Source organism: Gossypium hirsutum, chromosome D08, assembly GCF_007990345.1.
Source record: "Gossypium hirsutum isolate 1008001.06 chromosome D08, Gossypium_hirsutum_v2.1, whole genome shotgun sequence".
NCBI classification, from domain to species: Eukaryota; Viridiplantae; Streptophyta; class Magnoliopsida; order Malvales; family Malvaceae; genus Gossypium; species Gossypium hirsutum.
Genome location: NC_053444.1, coordinates 5,289,810 through 5,313,925, shown reverse-complemented (window position 1 = coordinate 5,313,925; position 24,116 = coordinate 5,289,810). Strand labels below are relative to the sequence as shown.

Here is a 24,116-nt window from a genome sequence, read left to right as displayed (position 1 = left end):
TAGTATAAATAGAGTATGTATTGTTCATTTATTCATCAATCAATCAAAAATATTAAGTTATTGTCTTTCAATACATTCTCTCTTTGCTCACGTAGCATTGTTGTTTCTTTAGTTTCATTTCCTTTAATTTTTAATTTCCAGTAGCTAATCGCCAAATCAAGCCATTTGCAATTCCTGTTTCAATTTTTTTTCCAAATAGTTAACCACCCCACTTTAATATATTCCAACCCCCATACTCAATCACATCACCCACATTTTCACCCATTTACCTTAATTAATTTATCAAATATCAACATGTCCCAAACCTTAGCCAACTAAACCCATTTTCAGCTTTAGGCCGAAATTAGCCTCGTCAAAACCCGTGAGTTACGAACCCGAGCCATTTAACTCCTAAAATTCCAGTACTTATTACTTCTCCGGATTAAGAGTATGATTTTGTCAGCTCATAAAGTCAGATCAACACTAAGTCAAAAAAGACGTCGTTTGATTTAGTGTGATTAGACGTACAGTTGGAATTCCGAAAAGAACGTTTCTAATCGGTTTTCTGTGAACACATTGGCGTGCCAAGGGGAGATTGCTGTTTGGTTCCGTCAAGGGAAGTAGTAACCGAATTTAAATGTCCCACGCAGTTGAGGGCATTGGTTCGAGCTAGGCTCTTCTAGAACGCAAAACTGCCGGAGTTCTAAATCACGAATGTTTCATGGTTGTTCGATCGGTAAGAGTTAGTTATTAGACGTTCCATAACTAATTTACACAAGGAAGAGTTGGTGTCCGAGGCATCCTTGGTAGCTATAACTAGCTTATTGGAGAAGAGGAGTTCATTTAATTTCGAGGATCGGTTCAAAGACGAGGGAAAATCGTGCCTAAGGCTGAGCTTATTTAAATTAATTCTCTTACATATTTTATTTAACTATTTTTATTATTTTGTCTTCAACTTTTACTTTTTACGCATTTTATTTATTTATTTCAGGTTCCAAGTTTTCGATTTTATCCTCCCCCAAACGTCTTGGGCACGACAGCTGCCCCGACATAAATCTGGTCAAGCGAGCAACAGTTTACAATAAACCAGTCTCTGAGGGATCGGCCCTACTCTCTATACTGCATAATTTGCAAACTAAGGCGTAGGTTTATGTTGGTGGATTCGACACCCATCATCCATGTCGCTCTTGATCACCTCTTTTGGTTCCTTTCGATGCCACTTACTTACAGTTTTCGATTCCCTCCTTGGTGCCGCTTTTAAAGAAATATCCCAACCAAATTCAACTTATTGAGATCTCAACGAAATACGGAGAGGACAGCAACTTTCGTCGTGCCCTAGATGGCCACACAGAAAACAAAATAGAGAAAGTCTTTTCATATTGAAAAGTAGCGTAAGTTGACTTATCTTTGCCATACACTATTCGTTTCTTTCTTTTTAAGGGGCTTCGGACATCCAAACATACTTTGATGTGCATGATCTTCCGTAAACCCTTTATTAGAATCTTTGTATCATAATCCAAAAGTTCCCCAATAAAGTTGCCCAATTGTCTTGCCATGCCTTCCGACATTGAACCCAATGGTAAATCATGTATTTGCACAAAAAAGTTGTGTAATGTAAGGGGAACAAGTAACGGATCCTCCCCTCTCATTAATTTATGAAATATTATTAGGTGTCGATTAAAGAACAAATGAATACCATTGATCAACCTTTTTAAATAAACTTTATTGTAGAATCGAAATAGAATATGTTTTTCCTCAATCTCTGATATGGTAACCTTTTCAATAGGATGCCACAATTCAGACAGAACATTTCTTAAGGATGGGAAGTGGATTGAACTATCTGTTAGCACTAGAGGTGCTCATGGGCCGGGCGGCCCGGCCCGGCCCGACGGCCCGCTCGAAATATGAGAGGGTTTGAATAAAAATATAGGCCCGAAATATGGGCTTGGGCAAAAAAATGAGGCCCGTTTAGAAAACAGGCTGGGCCTCGGGCACCACTTTTTTGGCCCGGGCCCGGCTCGATATAATAAATATATTTATTTTTAAATTTTTTTTAAATTTTAAAATATTTTTAAAATACTTTTTAAAATAATTTTTTTTAATTTTTAAAATAAATTTTTAGTATTTATTAAAAAAATAGGCCGGGTCGGGCCGGGCCTGAGCTTATGATTTTTTCCCGGGCCGGGCCTGGATAAAATTTCAGGCTCATATTTCAAGCCGGGCCAGGCCCAGGACTAGGACCCGGGCCGAATATTTTTATGGGCTCGACCCGAACCCGGCCCGGCCAATGAGCACCTCTAGTTAGCACCTTGCCTACTAAGCAGAGCCTGAAGTCATCGTCTCCTTCGTCAATCTCCTCTTATCCTGAAATAGGGTCGTCTTCCAAATCGTCTAAATTTAGATTAACAGAGAAAACCTAATCCAAAGAAAGGCTAACTTATGTTAATTGCAAATAATTAATAACTTACAAATATATTTAATGTTTTAAAAATTGAAGCAATGATTTAGATTTTCTTTTTACAACTTTTAAATAGTTGGTTCAAATTTTTTTGTTTAAATAATTATATTGATCCGTTTTTAATCCAATTAACCAATTTAATCGGATTTCAAGATCAACCACCACAATATTTTTTTTAATATTCAAATAAAAAACCTAAAATATACAACTTGAAAAGTAAAAATACTTAGAAATGATCAAAACAAAAAACGACGAAGAAGGAGAGAAGAGAAATAAAAATAAATAAACAAGCAAATAAAAGGCGGCTTCTTTGACACCAAAACCAGAGAGAGTTTCTCTTTCTCTCTCTCATTTTCTTACGTGCTAATTGATTCCAGCTAAAAGAGATCGCATCGAAAAAAAAGAACCAAAAAATTTCCCTACGAAACAATAAAATTCGAGGAGATCCTTGAGTTTAAATCGCTTTATTATTCTTTTCGGAAATTGAACCATTCTAAAATTTTGATTAGGTGTTTGAATTTGTGATCGAGTTTTTTGTTTTTATTTTTTATGGAAATTAGGGTAGAAGAGCCCCTTTCCTCATGGTGGGTTTTAGGGAGTTGTTCAAAATGGTAGGGAAAAAGACTCGTGGGATTCGAATAATAGAAAACTACGTTTGAGAATTTGATAATTCAGGTCAGATTTACTCTCCTTTTTTCTTAAAAAAAATGTTCTCTCTTTTTTTTGAATGATTTCGTTAGGGTGTAACGATACGAGGAAGGGGCTAGGATTAGGTTTTGGTGCAAGAGAAATGGAAGAGACTGAGCTTGAAGAAGGAGAGGCCTGTTCAAATAATGACAATGACGATGCTTATGATGACACATTCGGCCCCAAGAATGATCTATCTTCTCTCTCTTACATTGTAAGCAAACTTGGTGCTTCTTATTTCCTCTGATCTGCAAAAAGCTGGCTTTCATTTAAAAAAAAAAAAATTCTATGTTCATTTATATTGTTTTGACTCGTTTTTATTTCTTCATTTGTATTATAATTTCAGTTTAAATGTTTTTACCGTTTGTGTTACTTTCTTTATAACTTATGATTGGCTTTTAATTTTTTATTCCAATATTGCTAGTTTTGTGTGGTTTATGATGTACGTATCTAAAGAATTTAGCTTTTAAGAGGTTTAATTAGGTGAATAGAATTGTTTTCTACTACATGTGTAACGTGGTCATAAATGAAGGGTTTTGTTTAGTGTGTATGTAGTGGTGTATTCATAATTTTATGGTTTTCGAGTTGTTAGATGCGAGTTAGACACATGTTTACCGGAGAAGGCAATGCACATATATATATTTTTTGTTACAACTCACACACCTTTTGCAGGAGCAAACACTGGGTTCAATGCTCATAACTTTGCTTCCTTGTATAATTATGGTAATCTTGAATGTAACATTCATAATTGGAAGTTAGCTAAGTGAGATTCAAGTGACATTCTTTTCACTTTTGTTTTGATGTAAGGTTGGTGATGTTTTATTGTGGTAATGTTGAATATAACCTTGGGGATTTTGTAATTGGAAGTTAGAGAGTAAGATTCATGTGCATTAGTTACCTTATATAGTCTCCTTGTCTTATTAATTCTTTTAGATGATAATCATAATCAAGCATCTAATTAAGGGAAGATAATTTTTTTGTGCAATGTGTCTAGCATGATCATAAATAATTATTTTTGTTTTTGGTAGTGGTGCATGAATGGTTTTAGGGTTTTTGAATTGTTGGATGTGAGTTGGACACATGTTTAATGGGGAAGGAATTGATTGTAACTTTTTTCCATGTAAGGTTGGTGATGCTTAATTATGGTAATTTTGAAATTAACATTCGTAATTGGAAGTTAGCAGCTCTATAACTCAGACTCACCAAAATGGGAGTCACACATGTGTTGGCATGACACCACATGGCACTGGCAGATCTTGCCACTAAGTTTTGGGGGATTAATTGAGAATTTTCAAAAATTTTGACGAGCATAATTAAAACTTTCAAAATTTTAGAGGCTTAATGAGAATTTACAAAAAAAAAAACTGAAGGGGTCTAGTTAAAATTTTTAGAACTTTTGGAAGGCTTAATTAGAACTTTTAAATATTTTTGGGGCCTAATTAAAATTTTCAAAAAAATTTGGCCCCCCTGGCTCCTATGACCATCCGCACCTACAACATGGACAAGGGTGCGGGATATGTGTCCAATTCTTTAATCATTAAGATTAAGGCTAAGGCTCAATTAAAAATAAATGGCTCAAACAAGAATATTAGTCTAACCAGTTTTCCCTTACAACAATCATACCTAAAAAAATAGACAACATATCAATATGGTCTTCATCCATTATAATATTCACCTAAATTGAAATTAACTATCAAAATCAAACAAATAATTCATGCAAATTATATTTGTGTAAATGTATATATTATATTAAAGTAAATGTAAAACGACTCCTCACACCTGTATCTTTCTCTCGTACCCTTTTATGGTGAATCAAGTGTCTTAAGCTTTAAGGCAATTGACGAGTCTGAGCAACATAGGTTAGCAGAGTAAAATTCAAGTGGCATTTCTTGAATGTTCGCTTCAATGTAAGGTTGGTGATGTTTTATTATGGTAAATTATGGGAATTTCTTAACTGGAAGTTAGGAGAGTAAGATTCAAGCTCATTAGTTAGCTTGTAGATCTCATTGTAGTATAAATGCTTTTAGAGGATTAGCTTCTAAGAGCTAGTGTAATGGTGTAGGATTATATGTATATAGGCCTCTCTCTTATAACTTTTCTGATGTTTGTTCTTAGTTTCTCTCCATGTGTTTATGATCTTTTTAGTGATGTGTGGCTCCTGTAATGTTTTTTAAGGACGAGAAAATTCAACATATTCTTGGACATTTTCAAAAGGATTTTGAAGGTGGAGTATCTGCAGAAAACCTGGGTAAGCTGGAAGAAAAAGAGAACCGTTGTTCTTTATGTCAAGAGTCAATATGTTGGAATTCATAGTTTGTAATTGATGAATTCCGGATTTTGATTCTTGGCATTTGTACAGGGGCAAAATTTGGTGGGTATGGATCATTCTTACCTACTTATCAACGTTCTCCTGGCCGGTCTCATCCGACGAGTTCACCGAAATTTCAGAATTGCAATGCACCTAGATTTCCTAACACGATACAATTGGAGGTAAAAGTTTCTTTATTTCTCTTTTCCTCACTTGAAAGTATGGTTCAATTTGTATAAGGGAGGAATCTTTTGCAGGATGTTGGTTGATTTGAGAAGTCCAAGTTAAAGTGAGCACTTTGTTTGTTTTGTTATATAGGATGGTCGTCATCCTACAAATTTTGGAACCTTCCATGCTTTAAAGGCATCATATGCGAATGATTCAATTAAGCAAGAGGTCAGCTTAACATCTACTCATGCTCATGAGCTTGCCACCAGGTGTGAATATGCGGACAAGAAAGTTTCCAATCTGCCAGACCAGAAAACATTGAAGCTACGAATCAAAATGGGTTCAGACAACTTTTTGACACAAAAAAATGCTGCAATCTACAGTGGTCTTGGCCTTGATGTCTCACCATCTTCCTCCTTAGATGAGAGCCCTTCTGAAAGTGAAGGGATGTATGGGGGCACTCAAGAGCCCTTATTTGAATCTCCAACCAGTATTCTTCAGGTAAATCCTCCATTTAATGTTTATTATTCTTCTCATTAAAGGAATGTTTTTCTTTATCTTTGATCTTATATTTTCTTACATTTGATATACCTAAAGTGATTGAAATATTTTCTTTTATTCTGAATGTATTTGAGCAGTTGATGACTTCCTTCCCGGTACCTGGGGAAGCACTATTGTCTCCTCTCTCTGATCATCTACTTAACTTGATTGTGAAGGAAAAAATCTTAAAAGAGAATATATCGAATTCTGGAAAGGGTGATGAAATATTATTAGGTGATGAGAAAGCAAATTCAGACTCAGTGGAGAAAAAGGATTTTCTGGTGGAAAGGAACGGTGGCAGTAAAAGGGAAATAAAGAATGGCAATGTTATCATGTCAAAGAAGGAAGTAGATATTGACGCATTGGCTTGTGAGGAGCTTGTTTCAAAAACATTAGAGCTTCCTCTTTTATCTAATCCATATTCTGCTGTTGGCAAGGTAAAAGATAATAGCATAGCAAGAAATAAAGGTGTACATCATGTAGCTGTGGAGGAGTCACTGGAGCCTATACTTACCCAAGATATTGGCTGGGAGAATCCAAGGGTTAATTCAGCTCAAAAGGTTCTGGAGGAACAAAAGACAAGTGTTCTAGATGATAATTCAGGTTGCACGAGAAAATATGAGTATATTAAAGCAGAAAACACTTATAATTTTGTTAAAGCTGAGTCTAATGTTCCTAAAGGTAGCAAAGCTCTAAATAGTGAAGCGGTAGATCCTCTTAGGAAGAAGAGCAACCTGAAAGCTACATTGCAGGAACAAAACAATCTGAAGTTGCCTTCTGCCAAGGAGCAAACCTTCTCTGGTGGAAAAAATAAATCAAAAAGCAGTCATGGTCAAGGCAGTCTAGCTGCCGAGGTACCAAAAGATAGCTTGAGGGTTGGTTCTTCTTTGACGCTGAAAAATAAGCAGACTGCTCATGTGAACAATAATACAAACAAAAAGGACTTGGGAGACCAAAAATTAGAAAGACCTTTTCAAAAGGCTGAAGATAGGGATAGAGATTTTTTTGGAGATGTTGGAGAATCAGAACATGAAGAGAACCTAACAAGTTCTTTAGAAATTCGTTCTAAAGATCGACTGAAGGAAGATGATATGATTGGAAAAAACACATTAGCCATTAATAGTTCACATAATGGCAGACGAAGTGGTAAGAAAAGAGAGGATTTACTGGCAAGCAAATCATTCCCTGGAGCAACATTGGATGGTGCTTCTAACTCTGGCTGTGTGAACACTGTTGGAGCTTCCCCTGGAACTGCAGCTCCTGTATTGATAAATGAAAATTGGGTTTCTTGTGACAAGTGCCTGAAGTGGCGCCTTCTTCCAATAGGCTTAAATCCTTCTGATTTACCTGAGAAGTGGGTATGCAGCATGCTTAACTGGCTGTAAGTTCTTTATCACCCCTCTAAATTTTTATAAATATAATGGTTCAGAGTTTAGACTCCTAGTTTTTTCATACATATGTATTGTTAATATGGTGTTGGAGTGAACATGAAATGGTTTTGGTGGTTAACTTTGTGATGGATTCTCTCTCTAATATTGTTTGTGTTGTAATTGTTTAGGCCTGCAATGAACCACTGCAGTGTTGATGAGGAGGAAACTACAAAAGCTGTTTTGACATCGCATCAAGTTCCTGCTGTAGTGAGTCAAACTAATTTGCAAAATAATCTTGGCAGTACTATGTCCAGACTAAAATCAGCTGATACCTTACAGCCTGAACAAAACCAACAATGTTCTGGTTCACATGCCATGCCCCCTTCTGGAAGGAAGAAACATGGTTTAAAAGAAATATCAAATGCAATGGACAAGGATGGGCCAACTCCTATGAAGAAGAACATCCAGGCATCAGTTCTATCCGGGAGTTCAACTGATATAACTAAATCTCTCGTGGTAAGTGGATCAAGTTTATGTGATCCTAGAAAATGCGGCGTGCCTGTCAAGAAACACAAAAGTAAGCAGAAAAAGAAGCATAAAGTGTCAGAACATGGATCTGGTGGAGGTATTCTTTCTAAATAGATATTTATTGTAAAGTTAGAGCTACTTTTCTAAATTATATAACATGTTTTTATAAAATGCATGCGATTAGGTGATGCCAAAACTTCAAAGATGAAAGGAAAAAGGATCTCTGATCAAGATTCTTTGAGGGCGTCCAAGAAAATTAAGTCTAAAAGTTTGCATCTTGTTGATGAAAATTCAATGTATGAGCATGCTGGTAAGGGGGATCTTAGCACGAGTAATGATCTGCCAACCGCATCTACAGGAAAGGATCAACCTAAACCCAGTCAACTTTCTTCTTATAATGCTCCAAAGTTGGATACGGAGGACAGACAACAGGTCTCTGGTAAAAGACCAAAGGACAAAGTTCAGGTTTCCTCGGCTGATGGATCAGTGGATCTGGTAAATTTTGATGGTGGGGAAGTTTCAAGGAAGAGAAAAGCTGATGAATGTATTAATAATCAATTATATTCAGGTTCCTATCAAATTATGGGGAACCACCTCCAGGATGGAACGGTGTGTGCCAAAGAAGAGTTCAACAAAAATAAGTACAGGCAGGAAAAGAAGGTCAGGTTATCTACGACTGGGGGGAAGGATACCTCTTCAAGTAAAAACAATGGTAAGCTGGAGAAAAAAAAAATACATTCAAAGAATCACCATAGTGGGCAAGAACTAGATAGCACTCTGTCCGAACGTCGCTTATGTGGTACAGAAGATAAGAATGGTGGTCAGTTAGGTGGCAGTAGAGCTAAGGCTTCGATTGAATCTTCTCCTAATATCAGAAAAGTGCAATTTATGAATGGTAGTGTTGATTATTTAGGCCAAGAGGTTAAATATGACATTGAATTAACAACTGCTGATGAACTCCTTGATGAAGAAAATCAGAATGACAAACATGGTGATGACAATGTCTCTCAGCCAAGAAAGTCGGGCAAGGGGTCCTCATGGTCAAAGGATAGAAGTCAGAAATTTAAATCTGATTATGTGGATGAAATGCAAGGTCGTACGCCTTTATGTAAGGTAAAACCTAAGAATGGCAGAAATAATTTTCAGGAGAGGCTTGGAGTTAAGTCTAATGGAAGTGAGAATAGATCTGTTGATGATAACAAAGAATCTATGGGAAAACTATCCAGTGAGAGTAGTAAAAGAGAAAATCAAAGAAATGTTGGTCAGTCAGATGCTAAACCTGATGAAACTGGAGGTCAAGATGTAATGTGCACTGTGAAGAAGAGTATCATGCAGGATGGCAATGTTAAAAAATATATGAAAAGATTCCATTCTGACAAATCTGATCATGCGGAAATTGCTTCTGGGAGAGGGAACTCACCATCATTACCACCCTCCGGAGGAACTCAAAATGAGATACTGACTCATTGCCCCCACCCTAATGGGTCCCAAAAGGGAAATAGAGCTGATGGATCTCAAAGTGATGATGCTTTGAAGGTACAAAAACAAATAAAGGAGGCTGATCGTCAAAATGGGGCTCAGCACTGTAGTTCAAGGCATACTGGACATAGGATCAGGGGCATTAATGCCCCTAGTCCAATGAGAAAGGATTCCCCAAACCAGGCAGCTACCAATGCTTTGAAGGAGGCTACAGATTTAAAGCATATGGCTGACCGTGTCAAGGTTTTACCTTGTTGTTTCCTTGTAAATAATTTGTTGCATTTTTATTTTGGCCTAGCATCTATCAAGCTTGATTTTATCCTTTCTGATTTTTGAAAATTCTCTTAGAACTCTGGATCAATTGTGGAGAGCATCGGACTTTACTTCCAGGCAGCATTGAAGTTTCTTTATAGTGCTTCTCTACTCGAATCTTGCAATAATGAGGGTACTAAGCATGGAGAGATGATTCAGTCTATGCAAATATATAGTAGCACTGCAAAACTCTTCGAGTAAGTTAAAATTTAGGTGTTATAGTCCATTTTCTCTTTCTTTTAACACTTCGTTGGAACTTGATCTTGTTTTAGCTAAAAAGTTTCTTGCAACGTGGAATCTTCTGTTATTGCATTTGGTTTTGGGATGATTTATTTTTTGTGGCACCTTCTTTTACTTTTGTGTGGTTACTAATTGATATTTCAGGTTTTGTGCCCATGAATATGAGAGATTAAACAAAATGGCTGCTGCTTCTTTGGCCTACAAGTGTACAGAGGTGGCATATATGAGAGTCATCTATACTTCTCATGCCAATGCAAGTAGAGATCGACATGAGTTGCAGACAGCTTTACAAATGGTTCCTCCTGGTAATTCAAAGAACCCAGTGATTGTACTGGCTGCATTCCTTGATGCTTCTCTGTCTAGCCCATAAACTTGTAATTGTTGTTTCTGGCTCTTCTGCACTTAGTGATCAAGGAGCAGCAGCCTCGCATATTTATTCTGGAATCTTGTTGTTTAATTTATCAAAATACCTCAACCTGAGAAGGTTATGTTTTAGTAGCAAGGCAGAAATTGATTGCTCTGCATAAATGTTTAGTTTACTTGCTTACTTCCCATGAATTTCGTTTTTTTTTTGGGGGGGGGGGAGTTCCCGAAGAGAGAATGTCTAGTTGCTATTTGACATTTAAGATGTTATTACGAATTTGCTTTTGGAACTAAGTTTAGGCTGGCCCTGCCGGAATATATACATATGAAAAGATATTTTCAATTCTGCTCATCGTACTTCTATCTCCCTAGACCCTTTTCACCTTTTTTTTCCCCTTCTTTATGTTAATTTATGGACATTAAATTTATTTGTAAATGTTAAAGTTTCACTGAATGAGACAAATTGAGAGCTAATTTAACTTCTTTTCTTGATATTGATGGATGTTTCGATATCAGGCGAGTCTCCTTCTTCTTCTGCCTCCGATGTTGATAATTTAAACCACCCAACAACAGCAGACAAGGTTGCTTTTTCAAAAGGTGTTAGCCCTCCCCAGGTTGCTGCAAATCATGTTATTTCTGCTCGAAACCGTCCTATCTTTGTGCGGTTCCTCAATTTTGTAAGTGTAGTTTTGCTTGTATGTGATTTTGAAAGTGCAACTCATGCGTTTATAATGGTATGCACTTGAAAGCATTACTGAACATTCCCTCCCCAACAAATGCAAACCTTTTCCCCATAATAGTTCTTCCTTTTGGTCTAATGCCCAAAAGCTTTTGTCACATTCTTACGAACCCTTTCTTCCCCTATAACCTTGAACCAAAGACTACCGGTTTATGTATGTTGAAATTGGACATGTGTTTTAAAACTTTGAGCACAAAAGATTCTTTAATGAATTGTCTTTTGTCTCTCTCTAATGATCATAGATTGTCATTTTATTCTTTCTTGGCTTGTATATCTTATATGAGGGTTCCATCATGACCAAAATCAAATGTGATATGAGTTGCAGGCACAGGATGTAAATCATGCCATGGAAGCTTCGAGGAAATCACGAATTACTTTTGCACATTCTAAATCAAGTTTGTCAGGGGATGAAAAGGGAGAGGTTATATATTCTGTGAAAAAGGCTCTTGATTTTAACTTCCAAGACATAGAGGGGATGCTACGTTTGATACGCCTTGCAATGGAAGCCGTTATCCACTAAGAAAGAGAAAGTGGTTAATGAGCATGATTTATACTAGGAAGGAATTTTCCTTTTTATGGTTTATCCTTGGTGACGAAGTCCTTGAGGAGAAAAGAAATGGAATGGTCAGTTTCTGCTGCAATGCATAACAATTATATTGAGAAGCTGACCAGTGCCTGCTTTCTAACACACATTTTACACGTACGTGATGCAAGATAAATCTGGGATTTTTTTGTATATTTTTTCACAAGCTTCAATTGCATTTTGACATGGAACATGCTTTATTAATTTTCTTCTCAAGATGGTATTGAAGATGTGATTTGTAGGGCTTATATTAGATATCCTTCCAAGTTGTATAAATAGGTGACCACACTCCAAAAGAATTGTGGTTGAATAAATTTTTTTATAGAGAAATCCCACTATAGGTTGAAGCATAGATCGGTAGAATTCTAATAGTAGAGTTCGCCATTGTTTTGGCATTAATGTTCCTCGGAGGGAGTTTTGGGTCACCTTACTAATTACTTTGTTAATACAATTTTACTTAGAGAAAAATACTAGGATATGCAGCAGCAATTGCTTACCCTTTTGCCACAAGGACTTCTATTTTATCAGTTCAAGCATCATAAAGCAGAACACTGTAGTTCACAATCTCAGGTTTGCCTCTCGTGTCTGCTTTAAAAACAAAATTGCAACATTGAGGCAATATTCTTTCCCCTTCTTTCCCTTGCCCTTTATGTTAGTCGAACTCTGTTACATGTCGGATACGGGTATGCTTCTGTTATATTTGCATACCCATTAGACAATGGTGTCATATTTGCATACCAATGTCTGAATATTTGTTAAACATGGCATTGGATATGGGTACTTCAAGAAAGATTAAGAGTCGGAGGAACATAGCTTGCCCTAATCCATTCTGATTTTGTAATCTTTCAGTTTTACATCTTTTATTTCTATTGGTGCAGGTAAACCACCATAGTACCTGTCATGGTATGCACATATGATTAATCAAGATGAGTTGAAACAATATATGAAAAAGATTGGTGCCAAATTCTATGGTAGAGGTCCAAATGAGTTTACTGGAATAAAATTTCTTTTTCTTTTTTCCCTCTAGAGGTTGGCGCACTCTTTGTTGTTTATTTGATTACCTTCATTTTCTGCTCTGGTATACCACGTTTGCTTCTAACCATTCTTATTTTTTATTGCAGTCAGATATTTATGTACCGTAAACATGTTTTTCTAATGGTTCTAAAATTCAGAATGTGGCAAGTGCTGTTGTTTGTGGGAGACATCATTCTATTATCTTCAAGTTGGCCATCTTGATGCTGATAGGTAAAAACACTTCCACTGGCCATTGTTGTTCTATTGAATGGATTGTTTTCTTCTAAGGCTTTGTTTCTCATTGCTTTTTGAAAGTGTTTTTGGAGCCATAAGCAATGCTCAACAGACAACTTTTGAAGTCAAAAGTGCAATTTTTTTTAGCTTTTGCTTTTGGAAAAGCAGTTTTGGAGCCAATATGACATTTTATCCCTTATTTATAATCTAATATATTTTATTTAATATTTATATTGGGTATATAATTATTTTCCTATTGAAATTTATTTCAAATACATAACATTATATATTTAAATTTATAATGGTTATATGTTAATCGTTTTTAACATATAGATTATATATTCAAATTAAACATCACAAATAATTAATATTCATTGCTTACAAATATTTAAAATTTATATTCCATATATTAAAATATTAATGAGTTACAATAAATTATTTTTTTATATTCTTACTAAAATATCATAATATTAACAAAATTGAACATTATTTGAAGCATATTTTTACTTCACAATATCATGTCTAAAATGGATATTTTATTTCTCAAAAGCATTTTTTGACTGTAATATTAAACACTTAAATTTTAAACCACATTTTTCATGAGCACTTTTTCATAACACTTTTCAAAAATACTTTCCAAAAGCAATGAGGAACTAGCCCTAAATGTCTCGGCAAATTGCGTCCAAGACATGTAGTTGGACTTGGGAGGCATTGTAGTTTCAATAGTTCTTAGGGTAACTAATTTAACCGACCGAAACAATTATAATTTGGTTTGATTGAGCTGGTTTCGAATTGAAAATCAGTTTATTAGGTTAGTTTGGTCCTATGTTGCTTGGACTTGGGTACGGGTGTCAGGTGCTGGTATGTGTGTAGGCGTTTGACTTGGGAGGGCTTATAGTTTCAGTAATTCTTAGGGTGAACATTAATCAGTTTAAACTAATTTAACCGACCGAAACCATTTATAATTCGGTTTGGTTTAGCTGGTTTCGAATTGAAAATCAGTTTATTGGGTTAGTTTGGTCCTATGTTGCTTGGACTTGGGTACGGGTGTCAGGTGCTGGTATGTGTGTAATAGAATTTGATAACCTCAATGACCAAGCCTAATTCTGGGTATTCTTCGGACCGAGTTCTAATAGTTTACATACACACGTCTGGTTTACACTCTCAAGTGGGAAAAGCTAGTAATCCGAGTATGAAGCATGTCACTACTGTTGGAATGTTCATGTTTGTAACTTTATGCTCTGGATCTATTTGTTAGTCTCTGTTAAATTACCGGTATCCGTTGATTTCATTTCAGGTTGAATAATATGGGCAGTCGCATTCATCGGGAAGCTGCCTATGGATCGATGGATATGGTGCTCTGATTTTTCATTTTTATTAGAGTATCCATGTCTGGCACTACACCTTTTATGTGATGCAAATTCAAATGAGCATGGAGATATGATCTTCCAAATAAAACCCAACGTACTCGTGTTGGCGTCCATGTTTTCCAACTTTTTCACCTAAAAATATATCGGTTGCTAGGCTCCATGTGACATTTAGAGGACAAATTTTGGACTGACGTTTTTTTAAAAATCTCATTACTAGGCAATGACTTATTTTAATCAAGTCTTTCTACAAAATTGGACCCAAATCTGAATTTGTGTTCAATTGTGTTTTCCTCTTTTTTTTATCTCCTTTTAAGGATTGTTCATTTCTTTAAGGATCCAGGGGTGATAATCCAGACCGGATCGGGTTGGTCCGGCGGTGTAATCAGTAAAATGCTAAAAGAATTGGTAGAAATTAGATTTGTTATTCTACTCAATTTTAATTTTTAAACAAAAAATTTCATATTAGTTTTTTTACGAATAATTTCTCCATTTTTGTGAAATTTTCTAACTAAAATTTTCATAAATATATTTAAAAAAGTAATTTTAAATAAATAAAAGCAATCAATTATTCTTATATAATTTTTTTTTTGGAAAATAGCTAATTTTTATGATATTTTAAGTTATTTTACTAATTTAAATATAAAATATTTATTTTTACATCATAAAAAATTAAATAAAAATAATAGATTTTTGTTCAGTTTGAGTATCCAAAATCTTTTATATTTTCAAAATGGATCGAACATCACAGTTCAAATTTACATGCTAATGATGATTAGTGTTTCCAAAGTAGAATTTTTGTTTTTACTAATTTGATTATAAATTTTAATTATATATATATATATTGTCACAATACCTAGAATTTTTATAATTTTTTCTCAACTCATAAATAGATAGATAATGTCATTCATGCTAATCACAATCAACAAAAAAAAAATAAGGTTAAATATTGCTAATGTGGTTTTGCTTTAATGGCAAACACGAGGTTTTGAGATTTTTAATTATAATGTGTATAAATTAACTACTTAATTTAAGTTTAATTGATTTATTCAATTCAAATAAATGGACTATTTTTAAGATTATGTGATGTTTTAGGATTCACCTTCAACTTTACAAAAAAAAAAAAAATCATTTAAATTTTCAATTTAGAATTTTTAACCCTCGTTCCAACTCAAAATTAATATAATGAATTGCCATGCCACAACTGCAATTAATTAAAATTTTTTATTTTTAAAAATTATTTTAGAAACAAAATTATTTATTTTAAAAAAATTAATAAAAAAATGATTTTTTTTCTTTTTTGTAAATTAGAGTGCCAAACTTTAGATTACACTAGAATAAATTATGTTAAAAGATGCATTGGATTTTAAGCAATGACTTGATCAAAATAAATTAAATAATTATTCTAATTGCAGTTATTAAAAAAGAAAGAATTCCAAAAATTTGGTATCCCCGATTCTGAAATTTAGGGATAAACCAAAACTCAATCTCTAGTATTTACTTAAAAAAAAATATGATTTCTTATGAACTAAAGAAAAGTTGATGGGAAAATAAAGAGAAAAGAGAGCCAAAAATGATCAGATAATTGTAGTCTGACTTTTTAGTCAACATTTATGTTTATTTTCAGAACCAAAATATCATCATCTCAATCTCCACTTTAACTAATCAATAATATGAGAGAAGGCTCAGAAGGATCCATTGGTGATTTTTAATCACAAAAAAAATGGCTAAATAACCATTCATAAAATAGGTAGTTTTCAACATCATCGCCTTCAATAACGAGAGAGGAAGAAATCAAAGATCAGAAGAAAAAAATATATCAAAACTATGAAATTGGCGAATCGGAAGATTCGAATAAAGAAAAAAGCGAATTCATGGCGTCGGCTTTCGGCTGCGGGGTTGGACTTAGCGGAGGCGTGTATAAATAGACAATTCTTTAAATTAGGGTTAGGGTTTTTACTGTTGGAGAGAGACGGATAAGAAGGGGCAAGCTTTATCACGATTTTACCCCTGTTCATCGGATTTGGGCTTTCAAGGAATTCTCTTTCATTACTAATACCCTCGTCTAATTATAAAAATTTATAAATATCATAATCAATTTTTAATTTTATTTTTTATCACTAAAATAAAAATGAAAACACTCAAATTCAAAATAATTAGGAAATCAGAAAAATATTATGTAAATATTTTGTAATTTTTTATAGTTAAATTGTCAATATATATAATTTGATAATTATTTTATAAATTTTTATAATCAAATATAGAAAAAAAAACATAATTGACAAACTATTAATATAATTTATTCTAAAATTAAAAAGTACTTGAAAAATCCTAAAATGTTGGTCTGGATTTTAAAATTTCCATTAAGTCGAAACTTGATTTATCAAAATTTATTGTTTCAAAAAAGGATAAACCGTCAAAGTAGTCATTTTTGTTTGTTTCACGTTACATTTTAATCATTTACGTTATCACATTGTAATATTTTAGTCACTGAGCTGTTAATTGTCATTAACGGTGTAACAATAAGCTGACTTGGCACGCTAAATCATCATTTCAAACAAAAAATTTAGGCTAAATTCTATAATTGGTCTTCTTTTCTTTTAACGTGGTTTTTTTAATATTTTTCATTTGTTAAAATTAATACACAAGCTCGTCTCACTCAAAAAAATTAAATTATTTTAAAAAAATAAAAGTATAGAGACTAGCTTTAACAAATGAAAAACATAGAAAAACTAAATTAAAAAAATAGGGAAAGGAAGAAAATAAAGGGAGAAGTAAAAGAAAATTAAAAATAAAGAAAAAACAGTTAAAATAATATAAAAGAAAAAATTAAATTGCTCAAAACGAAAGAAAAAAGAAAAAAAGAATTGATTGTATAAATTAACATAAATATTTTTGTTTGAAATGATAATTTAACGATAATTAACAAATTAGTGACTAAAATGTTACAACGCAAAAGTGTAAATAATTAAAATATAACTTGAGATAAACAAAAAAAATTATTTTGATAGTTTACCTTTTAAAAAATAATAATAATTATTATATTTAATTTTAATTATAAAAATATAACTTCATAATATCAACAGTCTTCATGTTACTTCCTCTATTGCTGTTTATGTAAAAGGCAGCTGATTTCTCTCCATGTATTGTGCTCGGATTCGAGATTGGACCGGCGCGGGGCGGAGATAAGAATTTTTGGATTGTGAGTTAATTTTTAAAAAAAATTTAAAAAAAGTCATATGAACCGATGTTAAACATTTAGAACAAATACATCTAATCCACTTGAATAAAGCCAACAACTATTTTTCCAACACAAGATTTACAATAATCACACAGCAACAACAACCATTTTTATATAAAAATGCTAAATTTATAATCAATCCTAATTTTTTAAAGGATTTGTATTAATAAACCTCTTAAAATTATTACTTGTGATGTTAGAAATCTCATACAAAATCAATAATCCCAAAATCATTCAATAAATTTAAAAAAAAAATCTATCATAACAAAAGCTACAATCCTAATTTTCTAAGGATTAATCAATAAAGCATGAACAGAAAAGAAGAGTTGTTACCAAATTGAAAGACCAACCGGCTATTCTTTTCCCACTGCACCATTTCTGAAAATGGCACTCACAACAGGCCTACTGCGAACACTTTCTGAGCTATTCTGTGGAGTCTCCACCGCCTTTCGCTTCCTAAAAGTGGTATTCCCAACCGGCCTACAGCGAATTCTTTGTGAGTTAATCTCTGGAGTCTCCGCTGCCGTTCGCTTCCTCTTGGGACTGAAGAACCCACATTCAAGAGCCTCTAATGCTTTAGTGGTTAATGGTCGGTTCCTGGTGCTTTGCCTTCGATTGTGCACTACTGGCTGCTGATTCACCTCTGCAACTTTATCAGGTTGCATGGTAACTTCGGACTGATTGAACGATGTATGTGCACACAAATTCTCACTATTTTGAGTGGTCTCTGTGACGAAGGGGCTCTCCGTTTCGAAATCCATTGAAACTTGACCAACGTTCAAGTCTATCAATGTATGCAACTGAGATTTCGTTGGAGATTCTTCTCTATGCAAGCAGTTTTCAGCGACAATGCCTTCCTTTCGATCATCAGGACTGCCTTTGGACAAAGAACCGGCAGGAGACAAGTTTACTGATCCCGTTTGAAAAACCATATTTTCGGAATCATCGAGTGAGTTAGACCGATAGTGCAAATTGTCTTCATTTAACATCCTGTTAGCAGAAACATTTTCAACACTACAACTCGATTCTCCATTGGCGTAATCGGTTAAACCTTGCTCTTTCGTAACCATTTTCCAGTCGTCATCAAGCAGACTTGCATGGTGGCTTTCATGGTTTTTCACTGATACAATGCTCATATCAGAGGTAAGGGGAATTGCAATATTCGAATTACTATTTACACAATCTGATATTTCCGCACATTCTCCCTCATCAGCCGTGGCCTCTGCAGCATGAGAAACGCTATTTTCTTCGGATACATCTTCCGAGTCATCAGATGTATCCTCCTCAGAATCACTGTATAGACTAGAGGGGGTGGATAAGTTAGCAGCAACTTCGGGAAGTAAGCTTCTCAGCTCTCTAACCTTGGACCGTTCAGTCCCTCGGACCAAACTAGTATCTACAATCGTAAACTTCATTAGATCTCGATTGCAACCAGGATTTCGTGGTTTGAGGTAACGACCATGTTTGTTCGATATAAAACCAGGATCTTGTTTTATTGCAGGCTCCCACTTATTTTCGTTTTCCTCTCTGCCGTCTTTAGGCAGCTCAATTTCAAGCTCAAGAAGCCCTGGTTCTGATGCAACTTTATTAAGAACATCACTGATGGAATCAAAATAGTGGTTGCCTTTCACTAGTCTCCTTGAAAACTTCTTAACACCAGGCATAAGAAACACCAGAGAATTCTTTGAACCAGAAAAAACCTGATCCTTAGGCTGTTCAGAATGCCAACCTCGAGCTAAAAGGCGAGGCCAAACAGCTTCCCAGAAAAGATCGCTACATCTAGCTTTGCTCAACCTAAAATCTCCGGTTAGAAAGTTGATAATGTCCACAGATGTAAGAGTAGAACATGCTTTGCCAACTGGTATTTCAGGACGAAAAGAAACTACGTGATTGGGTTTTATGGGTTCCATTGCATTGCCAGTGAGATCTTGCTTTCCTTTACCAATACCTACAGCTTCTACGAGCATAGTAATACCAACTGTGTTCTTTATAGTGAATACGTATTCTTTGAAGGATACTTTTCCCTCGCCAAATGTCTTAGAAACCTACAATAATCATAGTTCATAAAACATCATGCGCAAACATTTCTCTCACAAATATAGACCAAATATAACTGCAAAATTAGGTGCAATAGTTCCGCAATGAACTGAGAGTTTCAACTATAAGTAGACTCGATAACAAAAACCGGGAGCTCAAACGAAAACCGATAGAGGTTCTTGAAAGTTAGACAAGAATAACAACATAAATAAATGTCTAATTATTTAGAAAGATCAAATGATTGTGTAAAAAAAGTCAGAAATGCACCTCAAGCAACATATCTCGACATTCTTCTGAAACGTGAGAAGACAATCGTGACAATAATTCCTGTTGCCTCCATCCAGTGAACAGCTTTTGTCCATGAACACACCGCCTGCCTCTTAATTTTCGGCAGTCTGACCATCTACAATATCCATCCGACTTGTAGAATTTTCCATAATAGAAAGACAATATCTCTCCCATCCCTTTACTCTCAACAAAGTTTTTCACAAGGATAAGATTTTTCCCGAAGATGTATAACCCGAGAAGAAAACTGTTGAGTTCGATATCCTTCCACACTTCACTAGAAGAGCCTGGAAGCGGATAGAGATCACCATCCACCTGATTTGGCTTAGATTTTGGCTCCATTGGAGAGAGTAAATCAACAACCATCTTAGTTTTGGTTGTAGGTTTATGCTTTAAATACTCTCTCGTGTCGTTCCCATTACCCGACACGGAACCTAAACTTTCGACTTTATATTCTGCACACCAATGGCTTAATGTAATGTGGCTCTCTCCACTGTTTTCAAAGTCAACCGCACCATTTATGCTTTCAACTTTAGTCTTTGTCCAGATAAGAGGGATAGGCAACCCCATTGGGAAAGGGTTTGGCACACTCGTAACGACTTTTGTGTCAATTGGTTCCTTTACAACCTGTAAACTGCGACATTCTCCAACTAGAGGTGGAATTTCTGCTTGGTATTGATCTCCAACACGAGGAATCACCTGTGGATCTCCGAATATTTCATCCAAAAATGAACATGAAGCATGTAATTGTTCAGCAGATTCATCTTTAATGCCCACTATGTCGTTATCCGAAACAGTAGTATCCATCTGCACAATAAGCAAGCAAAAACAATGAAACTGGAAAGAAAAAAAACTAAAATGGAGTTAAGACTGCATAAAACCGGCTTCTTAGCCGTAATATGCTTCAAGATGGTCCTAAATATAAAACATAGGTACACCACCCTTATATAAATGGAATAAAAAGAAATACTATCATTGTGTATGAGAACAGTTCAATATTTCGAAATAGAATTATAGAAAGCATCAGTTTCTACTGCTAGTCCTACATGCAACTGCTAAATACAATTTCCTCGAACTTAAAGGCTTAAGCACAATTTCTCAAAAGTATCCACTGCAATTCAAGATAAAGAATGAACAGAAGAAAACGGAGGAATCCTTTTGCACATGAAAATTCGTAATTACCAGCATTCAATGCGCGGAAAATTCTACCATTTTTCTTAAACTCGAGATCTATCTGTGACCCCCAAGAATTCAACTGCACACCAGGCACTAGAACCATTATATAGCCTAATGTGCTTGTGATTGTTGAGCATGGCATCCTTAGGGTCCCGTGTTGGTTACTGGATACTAAAAAATTGAGAAATGGAGTTCGATATAGTCCCATTTTTCAACTAAACGTAGAAGTAATAAAAAAAAAGTTTCAACCAGGCAGGTTTTTTAGCCAGTCTCGCAAAAAGAGTGCCTAAACACAGAAGGTAATATGTTTGACTCGATATGCATTTCCCGAAAGGGTCTAAGATGATTTTGTTGTCCAGCCTAACACGAAACTGGTCCAAAAACTTCATGAATTCAATCGACAAAGATAAGCACTCATCAAAAGGAAACAAACACGCACAAGCGCGCGCACATGTGCAAACTAAGGTCATCACCAATGCAAATATATCAAAAGCTATACAATGGTTAAATCTATCATAAGAAAATCAAATTCCAGCATATTTTTTTCATTTACTATAATTAAGACAGATAAATACCAACAACAAGAACCTAAAAAAAACCTTGTGGTTAACGACATGATGATAAGGCACATGTTAACGTGCCAATTGAACAGTGAAAAAAACACATAAAACCAGAATCTAAACTACGACAATGAAACATAGTTTGTCAATACATAAACATGTCAAACAATTTCTACAGTAAAATGGAATCAACCACCATTGTACAGTGAAAATTAACATGTAACTCAATTTGACCAAACATATAATCAACCCCCCCCCCAAAAAAAAAGAAAAAAAGAAAGGCAAATAGCACATTAAAGTAAATAAGCAAGCAATAGAGCGTTTTTTATTTTTATTTTGGTTAAAGAGAAAACATATGGCTAACCTTTTATGGATGAACTTGAAACCTTTATGGATGAACTTGAACGTTAAAACCCACGTCCCAAAATCAACCTGGAAAAATGGGTTTTTATTGTTAACATCTATAAACCTCGATTGTCAACCTTTTTTTTTTTCCTAATTTACCAAAAAAAAACATTACTTTTTTTTCTCACTTCACTGTTTTCCAGTTACCGTAAATAAAAAGCAAAGCTAAAAACCACTAGAAAAAGACATGGAAATGGGTGAAGATTAAGAGAAGATTTTAGTTACCTTGTACAAGAGAGAACTTGGTTTTCATGAATACGAGAAAGCTGAATTGTTGAAGGAAAAAAAAGGAAGGAAATTTTCTCTTTAATTTTGCTGTTAAAAAAGGGGGAAAAAAGGAGATTAAAGCTTGTGTTTTGTTGGGTTTGATTTAAGAGAGTTGAGAGACCAAAGGCGGGTTTCGATTGACCGAAAATGAACATTGTTAATCTATGTTCCATTTTACGTTGGCTTTCGACCCTCGTATTTTAGTAATGGGTTATTTTTCATTTTAGTCCTTAAACTTTTCAATTAGATCTATTTTAGTTCCGGATTTCATCAAATTTTGATGTCGTCAGCCTTTTATATTTTTGACCAATATGGGGTCTAGTTGTCAAATTCAGGTTTAAAGTGCACCAAAAGAAAATACAAAAATCAAAATGAATCTAATTGATAAGTTTAAGGACTGAAAGTTATATTAACCCTTTAATAATTTTAGGAGATTGTTTTTGGTACAAATGTTAAATGCTAATAGATTGAATCCCTCGGTAGCTAAGAATTTTTCTGAATTTTTTAAAAAATTGATTTATTTTATTTGATTATTTCATCAATAACAAAATATTAATAATAATATATATTTTATAATTAAATTTATTTTTATTATTAAGATAGTAATTCAGGTCAACAATCTAATGTTTAATTAGACACATAATTTTGATTTAATTTAATTATATATTTAAAATTTTGATTTTCATTCAATAATATGTGATAAAAATTTAATTTAACGTGCCTTCCTTCGAGTAAAATGGTACCAATCGAGATCAGATTCAATTCTTTTAAAAAAATTATTTTAATTAAATATTAGTCATTTAAAATTTAAATTAATACAATTATTTACCTTTGGATTAGATATAATTATTTCTCACTTTATTGATTGTGAAAAATTTAGTAAAAAATATTAGGTATACAATTGCACCAAATCAAAGTATCATATTTTACGTTAAATTAAAATTGATGCATAATTTTAAGATTTATATATACTTAAAACCTACGAACAATCATATCTAACTTTTTCTTTTCCTTTCTAGAACATTTTTATTCACATAAATTCTTAATTAAAGTTGAAATTTTAGCACTCAAATTCAAATATCACCGTGTGTGAATTCTCAATATATATCTTTATTTTAATTTAAGTCTTGTTACGTGAATCCTATTTATCTTTATTTTAATTTAAGTCTTGTTACGTGAATCCTATTTATATTTATTTTAATTTAGACTGATTATAATTATGATTGTAATTACAACTTAAAAAATTAAGGCTAAATATTGACACCCAAAAGAAAAAAGAATAAAAAAAAATGAAACTGATTATAACCAACATGAAGAGGAAGGGGCTCTTCAAATGTCTCTTATTGAAGTCCATAAAACCCATATGTTAGTTAGAGGAGTTGAGCCTAAAATTGTAACAATGGCCCAAGCTATCCAAGGCTTGGGTGTTAAGCCATTAACCATTACCCATTATAATTAAGTGCTCACTCTAAGCCCTAATTCTTACATCTTAAGATTTATTCGCGGGTCGGACTATTTGTTTAATCTTTTTAGAACAAGGTTTGAATAAAATTATTTTCGATATGAATTAGTTTAAAATGTTATTTTGATAATAAAATCATATTTATTTGAACGGTTCATCTTTATAAGTTGGAATCGTAAATGGAGATGTGGAGGAGAAAATATGTAGGGTTCTCAGGGTGAAAAAATAAGTCAAGAGATGCCTTTGATGACCGAGAAGTAAAAGAGAAGAAAAACCCTAAAAATCTAATTTTGTCTTGATACTATGAAATATAT

The 24,116-nt window shown here is 34.0% G+C and overlaps 2 protein-coding genes and 2 non-coding genes across 6 annotated transcripts; 1 reads left to right on the top strand and 3 right to left on the bottom strand.

The window, feature by feature from the left end:
- The first annotated feature begins 2,712 nt into the window (after positions 1-2,712).
- On the top strand, positions 2,713-14,635 carry LOC107917412 (cysteine-tryptophan domain-containing zinc finger protein 3). 3 transcript variants are annotated; one of them, XM_016846767.2, is made up of 14 exons: positions 2,717-3,338; positions 5,300-5,372; positions 5,484-5,614; positions 5,751-6,101; positions 6,239-7,521; positions 7,699-8,135; positions 8,223-9,760; positions 9,866-10,026; positions 10,214-10,374; positions 10,949-11,109; positions 11,497-11,871; positions 12,633-12,783; positions 12,876-12,999; positions 14,300-14,635. In XM_016846767.2, the coding sequence occupies exons 1-11, from the start codon at positions 3,165-3,167 to the stop codon at positions 11,689-11,691; spliced, it is 4,665 nt and encodes a 1,554-aa protein (XP_016702256.2). In that variant the 5' UTR covers positions 2,717-3,164; the 3' UTR covers positions 11,692-11,871; positions 12,633-12,783; positions 12,876-12,999; positions 14,300-14,635. The 3 variants fall into 3 exon arrangements, with proteins under 3 accessions (XP_016702276.2, XP_016702256.2, XP_016702283.2); XM_016846794.2 differs by lacking the exons at positions 2,717-3,338; positions 5,300-5,372 and having other exon boundaries at positions 5,690-6,101; XM_016846787.2 differs by lacking the exons at positions 10,214-10,374; positions 12,633-12,783; positions 12,876-12,999; positions 14,300-14,635 and having other exon boundaries at positions 2,713-3,338; positions 11,497-11,732.
- Positions 14,636-15,940: 1,305 nt separating this feature from the next.
- On the bottom strand, positions 15,941-16,020 carry LOC121220656 (small nucleolar RNA Z155). Its single transcript, XR_005917875.1, has one exon. It is a non-coding gene; the product is annotated as a small nucleolar RNA Z155 (small nucleolar RNA).
- Positions 16,021-16,047: 27 nt separating this feature from the next.
- Positions 16,048-16,145, bottom strand: LOC121220653 (small nucleolar RNA R41). Its single transcript, XR_005917872.1, has one exon. It is a non-coding gene; the product is annotated as a small nucleolar RNA R41 (small nucleolar RNA).
- A 1,684-nt stretch (positions 16,146-17,829) lies between these two features.
- Positions 17,830-22,499, bottom strand: LOC107908673 (uncharacterized). Its single transcript, XM_016835916.2, has 4 exons — positions 22,299-22,499; positions 22,033-22,100; positions 19,915-20,739; positions 17,830-19,655 (listed from the first exon to the last, which is right to left on the bottom strand). Exons 3-4 carry the CDS (start codon positions 20,737-20,739, stop codon positions 17,964-17,966), a joined length of 2,517 nt encoding a protein of 838 aa, XP_016691405.2. The 5' UTR covers positions 22,033-22,100; positions 22,299-22,499; the 3' UTR covers positions 17,830-17,963.
- Positions 22,500-24,116: the final 1,617 nt, after the last annotated feature.